The sequence below is a fragment of the Colossoma macropomum genome, unplaced genomic scaffold (assembly GCF_904425465.1).
Source record: "Colossoma macropomum unplaced genomic scaffold, Colossoma_macropomum, whole genome shotgun sequence".
In the NCBI taxonomy this organism is placed as follows: Eukaryota; Metazoa; Chordata; class Actinopteri; order Characiformes; family Serrasalmidae; genus Colossoma; species Colossoma macropomum.
In genome coordinates this window covers 19584822-19600974 of record NW_023494801.1, presented here as the reverse complement: position 1 = coordinate 19600974, position 16153 = coordinate 19584822, and the positions used below count along the sequence as shown (strand labels likewise).

Here is a 16153-nt window from a genome sequence, read left to right as displayed (position 1 = left end):
TTATGGAGCGTAATTTTATCATTTTTATACATACAGATTGGTTTAATATTGAAAACAGTGATTCAAAAGTTTTCAGTAGTGAATCGAAACTTTTGAATGGTAGCATTTATGTATAAGGGAGCATAAGAGGCATATAGTCAAGCATACAGTGATTAAACCGCTCAATAACAGAGCCTTCTAGTGTTGCTGCTGTTGCATATAAAGTGCCTTTATCAAACACAAATAGCTTTCACTCCCTCCTGTGGAATTCGGGGAGAAGAAATCTTCTTCACTCAGGTTAGTTCCAGAGAGACTCAGTCCTGAGCAGTAAAGGTAACCGCTACGTGTGGCTGCAGGTCTTGGCTGTGAGCTGCATGGTGTGAAAGCTCTCTTTGTGCTGGTGTTTGGTGAAGCTGGCACATCTCTCTTTCTCCTCTATCAGTTCAGGGAGCTTTTTTTTCCCTCCCCGACACATCAGAGCCTTTCCTGGCAGTTTATAATCCCCGCAGCCGACCGTGCGGTTCAAAAAAGAAAGGGGAAAAAAAACTAAATCGACATTTGTGGCCCGTTGCACACAGAGACGTTGATGACCACCAAATCCTGTCAGGAGCGGATAATTCCATCTAGAGGAAGTCATCACATTCATTCCTGCTCGCCTCCAGTCAGCTCTTTATATTCTTCATGCATTCTTCTTTTTCTTTTTTGTATCTCTCTCTCTCTCTCTCTCTCTCTCTCTCTCTCTCTCTCGCTTTCGTTCTCTCTCGATCTCTCTCGCTCTCTCTCTCTCTCGCTCTCTCTCGCTCTCTCTCTCTCGCTTTTCTCCTATCGTCCCCAAACAGGACCAACGATGAGCTGGTGGTTTTTCTCTCGCAGAACCGTGACAAAAACTTCCTGAAGTCTCATGGCAGAGAGAACGCCAGGTAGCTTGGTCACCATTTTTTTTGACTTCCTTTTCCCTGACTCATTGACATGCAAATCCAAAAATACATGCTGCGTATTTAATGCTGACTGTTTATTCAGTGGCTCATCTACTGCGAAAACACTTAGGATACTGAGAAAGCGCTCATGATACTGTATTGCTTTGGTTTATGTAAAACTACAGACTATAAAGTGAATCCGTGAAATGCAGTGCAGCATCCGTGAAATGCAGTGCAGCATAGGCTTTTCACACAGTGCATTTATGAGTAGCAGTGCATATAAACCAATGCAGCTGTCAGTACAATATTGTTCAGGAATACCACAAACAAACAGTCTGACTTGAATACATTCATATGTAAAAGTTTGGGTTCCCCTGGTCAAATTACATGTTTTGTTTTTCTAAGGTAAGAATACATCCTTTACAGAGAACACACTTCTGCACATTTTAATGCCCAGTCACTGTTTATTTGCTGAATTTAATATATTGGGGAATAAAAGAAAAACGTCTGTGCAAAGGTTATTGGCACATTTTACATTCTATATTTTAAACACAAACATTTAAATTATAAATGCTGTGCTGCAGTTATCAGAAAAATGCCACTTTTAGGTTCTCTGCAGAAGATGTTTGCTTAGTGTCACTTAGAAAAATAAAAAAGGTAATTTGAACGGAGGTATTCACATTTTGGATATGACTGTAACTCATAAGAAATTAGTCTGATTTTTGTTTTTTCATCATTTATTTTAAAGTTATTTAGAACTGAAAACATGTATTAACTAGTCATTGTGCTTGGACACACATGTAACCTTTTGTCCTTAAACTCAAGCTTATTAAGCATACTTTTTTCCCCAAAATAAATAAACATTATAATAATGACATGTTCATGGTTTTCCTGGGATCATACCACTTTACTTGGTAAACTGCTGTCAGGAGTGACAGGCATCGCTCCACTCTTTCTTAAAATCTTGTCAGGCTCTTGTTGGTTGTGCTGCATGACATTTGAGTAAGTTAGAATTTACAAAAATTTTTTGATCAGTTAAATATTTTTAAAGCTGCCCTGTTTTGCAACATGTTATGACTTTAAAGATTCCAAAAATAAAAACATGTGAAACAATTGTATTTAGGAATTTATATGGCTAAAATGCCAGTTTGAATAGTTTACTTTATCAGCACTGGGAGGCATAAGTGCCTAAAATAAATTTTGATGCACTGAATGTGTTCGGTATAATGACAAGCTGATTGGACGTCAGCATATTAGAGTTTGAATGTGACACTGGGGTTTTACTGGACCATTCTGTCCATTCCAACTTCACACCCCTGAGAAAAACAAAATATCATGACCCTTGTTATTTATTGTGAAAATTCCTCCAAGTGTCTTAAGGTCATAAATTCGACATATCACCCACAGTTAGTTTGCACAATTTGATTGATTAAGGTATGAGCTTCTGTAATTTGTTAGCTACAAATCTCTAGCTTGTAGCTCCAGTGTAAAACTAAAGGACCATACTTAAAATATCAAACATCTCTTGGCTGATCAGCTACATTTAGACTAAGGATGAAATTTGCGTAAATTGGATTTTTTGCTGAATGATTCCTTTTTAATCTTCACCTTCTTCTCTGGTGCTGTGTAGGTTCATAAAGAAGCAGGGGCTTGACCGGCTCTTCCACGAGTGTGACAACCACATGTGGCGCCTGGGCGAGCGCACCATCCCCGAGGGCCTGGAAGTGTCAGGTGGCTCAGACTGGTTCTCACTCACACGCCGCTTTGTGGAGTATGTGGTCACCTCCCAGGACGAGCTGGTGAACGGACTGAAGCAGTTCTACACCTACGCCCTGCTCCCTGCTGAGGTGCCTCCTCACCCTCTAGTGCTGCTGCCGTAGAGATCGCAGCTGTTGCTTTTGTTTAGAGGTCCAGTTTGGGTGACTCAAAGAAAAATGTTATGAATTGGGTGTTTTAATATTTCAACAGTTTGGTTGAGTGCTGAAGTGGCTATTCCATTGATTGTATACTTGTAAAGGGCTGGTGTCCAAATGTTCATACTCCAGTATAGTCTTGAGATAATACACTATTATTTGCTATGAAGGGGGGCAAGGATGAAATCAGTGGTGCGCAGCAGTTTAAATTACAGCACTTTGTGCGTATTTGTGCCATAGCAGAAAAAGAAAGCGCAAAGAACAGTGGAGTAAAGAGGTGACAAAATATTGTATTAGCTTTTTATTGTGTGAGATCAATACACAAGCGCACATTGTACATCAGAGAAAATAATACACCTCTATTACTTCCATTTCCCCCCGTTTCTGGTGCATTGCCCAGGTGTAATCATATAACCATTCTTTTGGGGATAGCAAAACTCTCCAAAATGTTGACTCTGACCAAAGTTTTTTCTGTTTCACAGTCTTTTTTTCACACGGTGTTGGGCAATAGCCACATGTGTGACACGCTAGTGGACAACAACCTGCGCGTGACTAACTGGAACCGCAAGCTGGGCTGCAAATGCCAGTACAAGCACATAGTGGACTGGTGTGGCTGCTCCCCCAACGACTTCAAACCTGCTGACCTTATCCGAATTCAGGTCCGTGTATAGTCCTGAGTCTCATAATGTTTCATACAGCTTAACATACTGAAGCAGCTTTCTGATAAACGATGCATTACTTGTGCTGATGAATATGTACAATATTAATGTGTATCCAATTCCAGTCCAATCAAAGTCATTCAGAGCAGTTTAATGTGCAGTGCGCCATTTTAGAGAAACTTGTGGAGACAGAGTTGTTGAAAGTGGTGGTGATGGGAACCAGACATCTGAAGTATAAATCCTCTAATAGTACATGTCCACTGCAAGCGATGTGTAACTCTTGTGCTTGAGGAGCGTGCCGGTCTACAACACAGGATGTGAATGAACCTGTCAGTCATTGATTTTAAATATATTTTAAGTAGTCTTCTCAAGTAGGCTACTCATATGAACTTCGTTCTAAATAGCGAATTAAATATTTCTGTGAAATATTAACACTGTAGTTAAAAGATTTCTTGTTTACTCTATCTAATTACATCATCCACTGACCTTCCCATTCAAATATGCTGTTGTAAAAAAATACTCTACTACAAATATGGAGAATGCTCTAAATTAGCTACGCTGTACATCAGAAAAAAAAGAGATTTGAGGCAGCTCCCATGCTCTGTATGTGCTGGAAACATTTCTGTTCTTTCTAGCACAGCTGTTATTAACTTTTCGTCCATGTCGCCCTGATGGGACTATATAGGCAAATCCTTGTTGTGCACAGACAATGGAAAATTGCTTTTTCCTAATTCATCAGCACTGCATGTTTAATATGCCTGCTCAATTTTTCTTGCTGCACCGCTAGTCATGTTCATGCTGCTCGCTGTCCCATAGTCCCTCCTGCATTTTTTTATGCTAGAAAATGAATTGGGGTGAAATTTTAGAAGACTAATTCGCAAGCAGTGGACTTGTATGGTTAAAGCTACCTCACAGAAAACATTTACATAAAATGGTTACAAATACACTGCTTGATGCATGAGACATTATTTTATGATTTATTTATTTTATTTTATCATTATCAACATTACAGATAAAAACTCAAACACGTGTAGGTTCTCTAGTCATTTTGGATAGTAAATAAAATTGGCTAGATTTGTGTTGTAGACATAGCAACCCCTTGTTCATTTCACCACCACTGTAGAGGAATCAGAGTCTGCAAATTTCTCTCCGATGAACTTTTTCACATTCAACCACTCTGATCGGCTTTTTTTTATCTCTCAAGGACTGAGCTCTGCAAAAATTTAGAAAAAATTGTGGAATTCTCCTTTGTGTTTTCCAATTAGAAAATCATGTCCGTGGACAATTATGTTGAGAGCTATCTAGTCTCTTCATAATATATTAGAATTTTGAAAGTTGTGTAGTGTCCCTACTTAGTGGCTTTAAATGCTGTCTTAATTATATTATATACCTACAGTTATTCTAAGCTACTGTAGTGAATTTGTGACCCTCCATCATTCTCCCCCAACAGCAACTGACCAGGCCTACATTCTTCGCCCGCAAATTTGAGTCCACCGTGAATCAGGAGGCCATAGACATCCTGGACACCCACCTGTACGGTCACTACCCTCCGGGCACGGCAGCGCTCAAGGCCTACTGGGAGAGTCTTTTCGAGCGTGAGGACGGTGTGGGCATACTCAGTGATGTGGCCCTAACGGCCTACTCCTCCTTCTTCAGACTGGGCCTGCACAGTCAGGAGACCGCACACGCCAGCAGTGAGGCATGCAGGTGAGACACCCCACACCCTCGCCACTGTATAGGGCTAGAGGAGACCCATAACTTCTGTTTTCTGCATGTCTGTGTCTGTAGTTTGAGTGAGAATCTACTAGAACTGTATGACTGTGTTAGTGGTTTCTCAGTGTATCACAGTCTTGATTGTCTTTTCTGTCTCAAGTTGAAAATGAGTATGTGTGAATCACTAATGAAAACCTGCGTAATGTGATTTTCACACTTCATTTTGTCACAGTTGAGTCAGTAGTAGTCACCCATGAGTCAAGGAATGCATGCTGTATTGAACATTTGTTGATGGGTTTTGCATTAATATTTTCCGAGCATTCAGCAGCAGTGCTGATATTTGACTTCTAAATAATGTGTTTGCATGACTGCTGGGTAGGGCTTGATTACTCAATGAAGAATAATTCTAATTTATTCAAATGTATCTTGATGAATCAACAATGATTATTTGCATTACAATAATGCATATTTTAAATTCTCTAACTGTTCCTTTTCGTACTCTTACAGTAAGAAAACCCAGTGGAATTTCTATGCATTTTTGCCACGTAGTGTTTTTATTTGTGTTTTAATGAAATCTTTTTGAAGGCTTTCTGAGTCATCCAGTTTTTGAATCTGAAACAAATCGTTTTGTTATTATTTAGTTAAATTATTTTTTATTGTTTTATTTAAACAATATTAATCTTATTTTTAATTAATCAAATTATTTGATTAATTATTAGAATAATAGCTCTGTTAATAGATGGTCCTACTGCTTTGGTTACATGCTATGAGCACAAGGCTTGCTGGGAGCTGTATTTTGAAACTAGCTTTAATTGCCGTATATATTGGGGCTATTGAAACTGTGGTTCTGCTTTAACGTTGCTGCATTTCCTTGCAGGTTTGAGGCCATTGGCTACCCTGTGTCGGTGTATCTCTATTTCTATGACGACCGTTTCCAGGGCTACCTGGTACGACAGGAGGTGCAGAGTGTAGTGTCTGGAGGCAGGGAGATGCTGGAGGTGTGGGCTGTTCCCCAAGCAACTCTACAACTCGAGAGCAACCTGCATGAGTTTGAGAGGCTTAAGAACCTGGAGGTAAGAGCGTGAAAGAAAGCAAAGCAGCCGTTATGGAGAGGCTGTTTGATAATGGGATTCCCACTTGATGAGTTTTTTTTGTTTTTATTAAAATTAGAAGTTGATCAGAAAGTGGTTAAGAATTTTTTTAAAAAGTAGAATAATAATGAATATCGTATCAAATGTGACAAATTGCAGTGTCTAATATTGATATACGCACATGCATGAGGAAATAACAGTTGGGTGGATAACACATCACTCAAAGGTTGCCCTTTCATGCAGGAAAATTGTGAAAAAAGTGTGTCTGAAATTATGCAAATGTAAACTTTTTCCTCTTAAGGAATTCAAATTTGTCCATGGTCATACCACAAGCATTTTTGCACATTGTCATCCTCCAGGTTGGGACAGAGTGGGACCCCAAAGAGAGAATTTTCCGCAACTTTGGAGGTGTTATGGGCCCTCTGGATGAGCCTGTAGCGGTGCAGAAGTGGGCTCGTGGCCCCAACCTTACAGCCACCATAGTGTGGATCGACCCAGCACAGGTGGTAGCAGCCTCCTATGACATCAGCGTTGACGTGGAGGCAGAATTCACACAGTACAAGCCCCCACTGCAGCGTCCTCTCCGGCCTGGAATTTGGACGGTCCGCGTGTTGAGGCTATGGGAGCGAGTGGCAGAAGCACGCTTCCTGGTCATGCCTCTGGCCTTTAAAGGAAGAGAACCACTTCGCAAAGGTGAGAGAGTTCATGGTTCTGTTGTTACTAAGAGTAAAGAAAGGTTAGCATGTAGGCCTGTGCTGGTAACAGAGTCCTCTTATTTGGGTGTAGAGAGTAACCGGAGTAAACAGTTAAACCAGGCTGGGGGTGATTTTCCTTTACCTTGTTGTCCAGTGATTTTGTAACTGTCCCTTACGTTGAGGTGGACACAGGAGCAAGCACAGTGATGTAAAACTTAATCTTTGTCAAATAAAAGAACATAAAGAGCAGTTTGGTACCCCAAGTAGTGGTAGATGTGGCCACAAAACTGTGATTAACCTAGTAAGGAAAAATTTAATTGCAAATGTCACAGTTTGAAAAGGCCCATTTCGCCTGATGCTGAGAGCAGAGACGTGCCTTTTTTTTACCATGGTTTTACTATGTTTTTCTGTTGAAACCTGACTCTGTGGTCTGAGGATGTACTAAAATGTACGCTTTTTTTGTACAGGCGTGTTATCTGCTTGCAGCTTCAAGCACATGCTCCAGCGCTGCTGCATTTTACATAGCTGGCATTTTCAAATTTGCATCCCTCTAAATTGCTAACCCTAACCACCCATTTTGAATGCTGAGCATCATTTTCTGCTCTCTGGTCATAGCTGATATGGTAAGACGTTTAAAAGTGTGGGCTTACTTTACTAAATTTAATGAAAATGCAGTTCAGTGCAGTATATGTAAAGCAGTAGTTGCCTGTAAAGGTGTAACACCAGCAGTCTCATGAAACACAACATCCTATAAGTCTAAAGCAGTGCAGTGTGTTTTCTTTAGCAAAGCAGCTGCTGCACCTACATCCTCTGTACAGCCTCCCAATGTTCCAACGAATTCAGCTTCCTTGTTGAATTGTCCTACCGTAGTGCATATTTCTTTGTAGCAACTCCTACATAAAACTCTAGGTAGGATATTTTGACAGCTTAAATCACCTTATCAAAAATGCTACCAGAAAGCTGAAGTCAGCTTCATATTCACCAATAAATCAATAAATGAAAATCACTTAAGTTTTTATTTCTTTAAACTGGTGGTTAATACGTTTTTACTGTCACTGGGGACTGCTACCGCAGTAACTCGGTTCACGTTCACTGGGCAAAGGCTTATTAGCAAGATTATCAGTTAGCATGATGCTGCAGAATAGTGTAACATCAACTAGTTAATGCTCTATTAGCATTGGGTTTGTAGTGTTACTGGTTGGTGCGGTATTTGTGCCCATGTTGTCAAATAAGCTTTTCCGATCAAAGAATGTATAACTATAACAGTACATCAGTCTTCAGAGGAGATGGCGGCATTGCCAAAATGAGCTGTGCTCACACTGACTGCTGCTGAAAAGATCCTTTTGAGGGTTTTAGGCTGGCTTTATGTGGTGAAACTTAGACAACTTAGTTGCTTAAAACTCGCATGACACTATACTAATGATATGTAATGATACCCTTGCCGCACGATACAATTCACAGCACTGGGTTCACGATTTCGGTATTTTCATGATATTTTGAACTTGGAATGAAGAAAAATTATAACTACAGTCATATTGTTTCACATATTGTCACAAACTAAAAAAGCTGAGAGTCAGGAGGAGTTTGATTGGCTAAAACAGTGCAGTTGCATTAGATAGCATAATTGTTTTAGAGTGTCGGTTCTCCATGATGCCTTGTCACATCTCCATGATGCACAATGTCACAGTTGTCTACTGCAGTATCCATATCATGTGTCACGATGCATTGTTACAACTAGGGCTGGATATCGAAATTCAATACCTTTACGGTAGCAACCAGATTATTTCAATACAACAGAGTATCAAAAAAGTCTGTGACATTTAGTACCAAATTTGAATACCTTAGTAGTCATTCTTAGTGTCTGTGAGCCAATAGGCATGCTTGATTAGTCTGTCTGCTGATTGGTTGGCTAAATTACATGATGCAAGCACATTATTATCAGTGGCTCTTCTTGATTTGTCTTTAATTCGTTACATTCAGTAAATACGCTCACTTCCAACAACTTATTATTAAAAAGAAGGCATCAAAGAAAGTATCGTTCAGGATTCAGTATTGAAATCAGGGTATTGGTACTGGTATCAATACATTAAAAAAAACATTAATAATACACACCTCTAGTCTCAACATTGTGAAAGTTTTGTGAAAATGCTTTTGAAGTACCATGTGATGATGAGGGTCTCCTTTTTGCTTGTAGTAAGTTGGTTTAATTAGCTAGCTAGATAGTCAAGCTTAGGTTAACTTGTGCCAGTATTTGTTCTGCTTTGTTAACATTTCTAGATTATTCATTTTCTCCTCTCTTGAAGCCCCTCTTTTACACAGGGTAGAGATTCCTTTGGGATCCAAAGCATGACAATTATTACAGAATTATTGCAGAGATGCCGTCCTAGATAAACTTGCTGTAAAATCATGCAAACATGATGTAATGATGCACATGTAAATAACACATTGCAGATAAATTTATGATTTTTACAACAGTACAATGAGTGGAAAATGCTTTCTATTAATCTTTCTAACTAGTGGAATAAACAAAATTTGTTGCATGGTGATTTTTGGATTTCTTTCAGCTCTTACAGCTGTATAAAGATAGCCTTAGGTCTTCATTTGTGTGCTGTTTTTTCCCAGCTTTATGAATGCTAATACTTCCCTCCCTTCTGTCTCATTTCTGTGATGTATTTTCAGAGGAACATAGCTGGCTGCATGCAGGTCCTCCCGGCAACGTGTACATGGAGCAGGGCTTCCAACAACTGACCCACGTGCTGAAGCTGCCCCCCATGGAGCCTGCCCTGGAGGAGGCTCAGAAGAAGGCCTCTTTGGTGGGCAAGGCTCTGGAGTCCTGGGTGGACAGTTTGGTGGGGGGCTTCTGGGTGACAGGAGACATCTGCTCCAGTGAGACCTCCCTCTGCCCCACTGTGGCACTGTGTGCCAAGACCACCTGGAGCTCGCTATCACCAGACCCTAAATCAGAACTGGGGCTGGTCAAAAAGAACGGCCGCATCAGGTAGCCCCGAGATTTGGGGCAAACAAGGGGCAAGAACACTGAAGTGAACTACAGAAGAGGTGGGGGGGTCCACGACCCCTGTGAGTGATGTTTACGGGGTATGGTCTCTCAGACCATCCCACTGCTGGAGGTCCCACAGGGGTGTATTCGAGGCACCTTCTGTTTTGAGGGTTTATGAGTTGTCAGGGAGGATCTAAGAGAGCAGTTATTGATGTTTGCACATGAGGACCGCCGGACATTTTATGACCGTAGTGTATCTTTGTTCGGGTGTGACATAAACGTTACAAAATGTTGAGGTGTCCACATACAGTCTTGATTTGACTGGGTTTGACGATATAAAACCCTCCACCTCAGCACTTTTACTCTTTTTATTTACAGGACAAGTGAAATGAAGTGCACATTTTTCTTCTGTGTAAAGTGTGGCCAAAATCCTTATTTCAAGCTCTACTACCTGGTGAAGGCGAGTGGTTGGAGTCCTCTGGCCTGTATTTCTATGCTTATTTTGAAGCATCAATATCCGAACTTCAGAAGCAGATCGATGAAGTGCACTTTACTGTAAGGCAAAGGTCTTCTCTGTACTGATTGGCAGAGTCGCAAGTCATGAAGCTTATGAAGTCACTGTTGGAGGTCAGTTGATCTCTGGCTCCATGCGATCACATTTCAAATGCTGCTTACAGAGGCGCAGTGTTACCATTGCATGGGTTCATTGTGTACAGTTCAGCAACGAAATGGACAACACCAGTAATGACATCCGTCCATTAGGAGACAAGAATAGGACTGTTTGTGAATTAGAGTTTTGTGATGCTGTGGCTGTCTTTCATGTTCTTTTTGAATGGCTTCAGTTAAAACCATGGCATATTGATGTTTACCACTGCATTGTCCATGACTGCAAATGGTTTAGGGCTACACCACAGTAACAGTGTGAGTGTACATGGATTGTGTGATACAGCATCTATTGAAGCACCAACAAACACAGTCTTCTCTTTGTCTTATGGCTGTAAATGCCATGAATGCAGAACTAATTCATGATCTTTGGCCAATTGACCTATCCATGCTCTGCTCAAAAATGCGTTGTTTTGTAGCAACAAGACCAAGACTGGACAAGTTTTACAGAACATCGACAAGAATCTCTTTCAATTTAATGACTTTAGATTGGAGTTTAGATTCATAACTTTGAGATTCCATACTACGGTAGTAAGCTGGCTAATATTGTAGCATCAAATCAAATTTGGCAGCAAATTTGAGTAATGTTAGCTTGATTGCATGACACAGTCCTTCCAAACAATGTAACGTTGCACCTACACAAGATAAATATAATTGTAATGAAGAACAGACTCTAAATGTCCAAATTTATGCGTTATTTTTTTTAAGTTGATTTAAGGCTGAACAGTTGGTGGAATATGACTGTGTTTTTTCTAACTAATATTGTGCCTGCGATTGGAAATGTGATTATAAATCATTGTAAACTATTTTGGCTAAGAAGGCCAGCATATCTAATTTTTCTGAATTTGAATGCTGACCGAAATGCGACAGATTGCCAGTTAGTTGTGGTTGTGGTGTCATGTTTACAGCGCATGGGTGTTTAGCTGCTTCTGATTGGTCTAACTCATCTATAGGCAGTTCACAAACTCCATGTTATTAGATTACAATTTCACACCTAAAACTTAATCAGAACAGGAATGTACATGGGTACTCAAGTTCTCAGTTAACTGTTTGAGGTGCCAGTATTCAAATACTAAATTCACTTTTCAGGTACTTGTTACGTTACATCCTGGGAAGACGGAGAAAATATATGATCTATTAGTTCTGTGAAGTGCAAAGTTTTCTTTTGTTTACGAGTATGTATGTTACGTTTATACTTTGCTACTTCGAAGCGCAAGTGCCTGAATGTGAGCACACTGCCAAGGACGCATTGTTAATGACATGATTAATGATTCTGTTAATGACCATCACTTACTAGGCTAACTACTCTAGCTGATGTTTGCTAGAGCGGAAACAGTGAAAAAGTATTTCTCTGACAAAATAACATGTTGGCACATCGTTCACTGAGAAGAAAATGCTTTCTGTAGAAGATGATATCCTTATCAGCTTCCAGCGTAACACGTTAGCTCTGTTAGCTCATTAGTTTATCTCAGGCAGTCTCCGCCAGTCACCCAACATGAAAAGCTAGATTTCCCTTGACTGTTTTTGAGTAATGAAACATGCTTTAGTGTAGACGTTTATGCGCTGCTGTATTTTTGGGCAACACCAGTGCCGTCATCTAAAAATGTAAGCCTACACCCCTACATTATTTTCAGGCAAAGTTAATTTATTTGGGTTCGGTTCATTAACTCATACTTGAATATCAAATGTCATTCATAGTTCAGCATTGTTGATAATGCATGTCATAATAAAAATTGCGGCTCTTGTGATTTTCTAATCACAACCACTTTTTCAAATTGCCATTTCAGTAATAAAAAAAATACATTTTAATCGTTCAGCCCTAGGTTGATATATATATATTTTTTTTTTCCCCCAGCATTCTGTAAAGCTTGTCCAGCTTTGCAACAGTTGCTATAAAAGAACATGGTCATAGGAGGAGCATGGATAAGTCAGTTTCATTGGTCATCTGCATGGTCTGGGTGCCAGAAGCCTGGACAATCATGTGGTTTAGGTGAATCGCAAGCTCCTCGGTACTCACCCAGTTTACTGCTGAATTGTAATAGAATGCCCCGTAGTAATGTATTGTGTTACTGTTGATGTAAATGCTTACACTCTGTTACACTCGATCTGGTCTTATTGCATATAAGATTCTATTCCAGTCTACCACTGCAATGCAGTACAGGCTTATGATGTTTTGGCTAAACTTCATCAGTGAAGTACACCATCATCCACTTGTCACTTTGTGTCATACACTATTTCATGAGAAGTGTTTTACATTTTTTCTAATACTTAAACAACCTTTTTCCTCCGGCCTCGGGGACATATCACAGAAAGACTGATGAAGCAAACAAAAAAAAAGTCTGAGAATGAAATGAGCTGCTTTTGCACGGCTAATTCATTATCATTCTTTCATGGGTCTTTTTTTTATTTATTTATTTTTCCAAAAGCCATGTTTCAAAATTGCAGTGACCATGAAAATATCCACCGTTCTTATTTTGTCACAATGAATTGAAGTGACCTTTTTGTCTTCATACTGTTGCTTCAGAGAAGCCTTTTGTTTTAAAACAAAAGAAATGTGTGTATCTATATTTGTGTGCGTGTGTGTGTGAATGAATGGATTATTTTTGTATTTATATCCGTCTTAGCAAGGAAAGTCATATTTTCAGCTGTTAGTCGAGTGGAGAGCGCTGCTTCAGTCTTTACTCATTACCCTCGTCCTGCATTGTCTGTCTCAGTCTGTCATGAAATGGTATCTGGAGCGGTGGTTCCGTTCCTAAACGAGTCTTAAAAGACATGGTGTTGAGGGACGGCCCCCCAGGATTTGAAAGGTGCTGTGAGAAACTTAATGGTGAAGTTGAAAAGCAGAGACTTCAGCCAGAGGCACAATAAACATGTCAAATTAATAGTACACTGATCTGATTACTTGCCATTTTTCTTCCACAGTGTCAGTTTACAACCTACTCTTTTTGTAAAACGTCTGAATGATGTTGCTCCCACCTTCAAGATCATCAGAAGTGGGCTTTCCTAATCTTCTCTAGTCTCACTCTCGAGACAGCTGTGGTACAGATATAGGAGGCTGGTAGGTGTGATTACCCATTGCTACATCTGCTGTAAATTATTCATTTTGGCCAAAATGTTCTTTTGATTATCAAATATTTAACCTCATGCATTATTTTGAGGTTGGTGGCATGTATGGATTCCAGGGGTCTGTCTTACGAAGCATGTTCAGCTTCCACAAGGTTCCTGACTTTCAGTTTCAGAAAACCTAACAAATGGAGGGGAAAAAAGGAGGAAAAACAAAACAAAAGGAAAAAAAGTGTCCTGAAAAGGAAGCAGAAGTGGTCACCTCAATCAGAAGGCTGTCCCTGATTGGACAGAGCTTCGCCCTGATTAGTTTAGGACTGCTTATGATCTGAAATCCCAAGCTTAACCTGTTCTGGAGGTTAGTTGTGCGTCATAAGTTGCTGTGGTGATGTTTATATAGAACCTTTTTGAAAAGGGTTCTGTATAGCACCAACAAGAGTTGCTATTGCTACAAGCTTGTATTGTAACAATAGCAGAACCTTTTTTGGTGCTATATAGAACCATTTTCAAAAAAATGTAATCATGCAAATGGTGCTTTGAGTGTTCATGATTCTATATAGAACCATTTTGAAGAACCATTGTTCTTAAGAGGTTTTGGAACATGTTGGTTAACCACAGGGCACAACAGGGGCTGTTAATTTGCCCTTAATAGACAAAAATAACTGAAACCCAGGGCTAGTGTGGGTGGTAATGGCAAACTATTAAATGACCACACTCAGCGGTCCATTATTTTTATTTATTTTTTTTTTTTTTGAAGCTACACTATATAAGATTAGGGGATTTGAAGACCTCTCTGGTGGAAATTTGTAATTGCAATATGCAGAGGAACATTTGTAATGTCAAGTGTGCTTTGGACCCCTGTCCCTCAGAGGATGAATCTGATGATTGTGAGCGTGTTGAGCATTCAAAGAGAACTTGGTCAAACCTGGTTAAGAACGTGTGTTCTGAGGATGGAAGTGAATGATCTACTATTGTCGTCATATCTTCATCGGTTTAATGTTGATTTTGCATTTGAGATCTAAACATGGAGCTGGATCCTCTTTTTGAGTCTGTGCATGTGGCATTGATATGAAAAGACATATGCTGTGGTCCAAAAAACTCCTGCAGCGTCTGCCCATGCCTCTGACTTTAAATGGTGATTTCAGGCTTTACAGGGCGACTCGCAGCAGACCACAACATACTTTAGCGTGTTTTCTTTCTCCTAACTCAGTAATGCTACTTCATTCAATTTTTCAGTCTTACTTAGTGCAGCTTCAAATAAGAGTTGCAATATGCAAACATTACTTTCAAAATGTACTATTGACTCCCCAGTCCATATGTAGAAACAGCCTGTTTAAAATTCATTGTTTTGTAACATTTACTTATATTCACTTAGCGTACAGCACTTTAGCCCCACCCACATTGAGGTCATAGGATATTGTTTCGGCCCTGACTGCGTTTTGAATGAGGCACGAAAACAGCTTATTAAATTCTAGGGGATAAAGATGTTGGAAATGGTCAAGTAAAATTAAATTATGACCATTTTAGGTAAATAAAACCTCATTCCAGAATGGATGCTATTGGTTAACTATAAAATGACGTTGTGTTGTCAGAAGTCGTTAGGGGGTCCAATGTCCAGCTACACTCTTAAAAAAAAAAGATGGTTCTTTAAAAGTTCTTTAGTTAATGGCAGTGGTACTGTTTATAACCGTGAACACTCAAAGAACCATTTGCATGTTTAAATGATTCGTTGCATGGTGAAATAGTTCTTTTAATTGATGGAGAATGTGTTGTATATGGTTCTACAGAGCAGTGGTTCCCTGGTCCCGGAGGACCCCCTGCCCTGCACATTTTAGTGTTTGATCTGTTCCCAACACACCTGAACCAATGAATCCACTAATTAACACACCCTTCCTGAGTTGAACTGGGTGTGTTTGGTGGAAAACACAAAAATATGCAGAGCAGGGGGTTCTCCAGGACCAGAGTTGGGAACCACTGCTGTGTAGTACCAAAAAGGGTTTATCTATTGTTACAGGGTCACAATATATATGGTGCTATATAGAACTTTTTTCAAAAAGGTTCTATGTAGAATCATTTACAACACTTTCTCCATCAACATAAAGAGCCTAGTTCTATACAGAATTAATGGTTATAAATGGAACCATTCCCTTTATTGAAGAACCCTTGAAGAAGAGTACAGAGAAAACTGATCTGTTGGGATAGTCTTCACAAATACAATGAAATGACTAGTGAAACTGATCCCTTAGACCAATACTGTTTCTCTTAGACACAACATGTATGTGGATCCACGTCTTTCACACTAATCCAATAAAGCCAAGCTAATTTTGATTTATACTCCAAGCCTTACCCAGGCCTCCAAGACATTTATTGAAAAAGATACAGATCTGAAGTCCTCTGATAAAATGTCACTGTCATTGTGTGTGTGTGTGTGTGTGTGTGTGTGGTCAGTAATGGCCTGTGGG

The 16153-nt window shown here is 39.7% G+C and overlaps 1 protein-coding gene across 2 annotated transcripts in view; it reads left to right on the top strand.

The window, feature by feature from the left end:
- The window catches only part of xylt2 (xylosyltransferase II), a 28798-nt gene extending 15283 nt beyond the window's left edge, over positions 1 to 13515 (top strand). For both annotated transcript variants that reach the window (XM_036589904.1, XM_036589903.1), the window contains exons 5-11: positions 819 to 899; positions 2527 to 2743; positions 3292 to 3468; positions 4919 to 5175; positions 6059 to 6254; positions 6632 to 6965; positions 9647 to 13515. In XM_036589904.1, the coding sequence (XP_036445797.1) occupies positions 819 to 899; positions 2527 to 2743; positions 3292 to 3468; positions 4919 to 5175; positions 6059 to 6254; positions 6632 to 6965; positions 9647 to 9969 (1585 nt within the window). In that variant the 3' untranslated portion in view covers positions 9970 to 13515. The remainder of the gene's footprint in view (positions 1 to 818; positions 900 to 2526; positions 2744 to 3291; positions 3469 to 4918; positions 5176 to 6058; positions 6255 to 6631; positions 6966 to 9646) is intronic.
- Positions 13516 to 16153: the final 2638 nt, after the last annotated feature.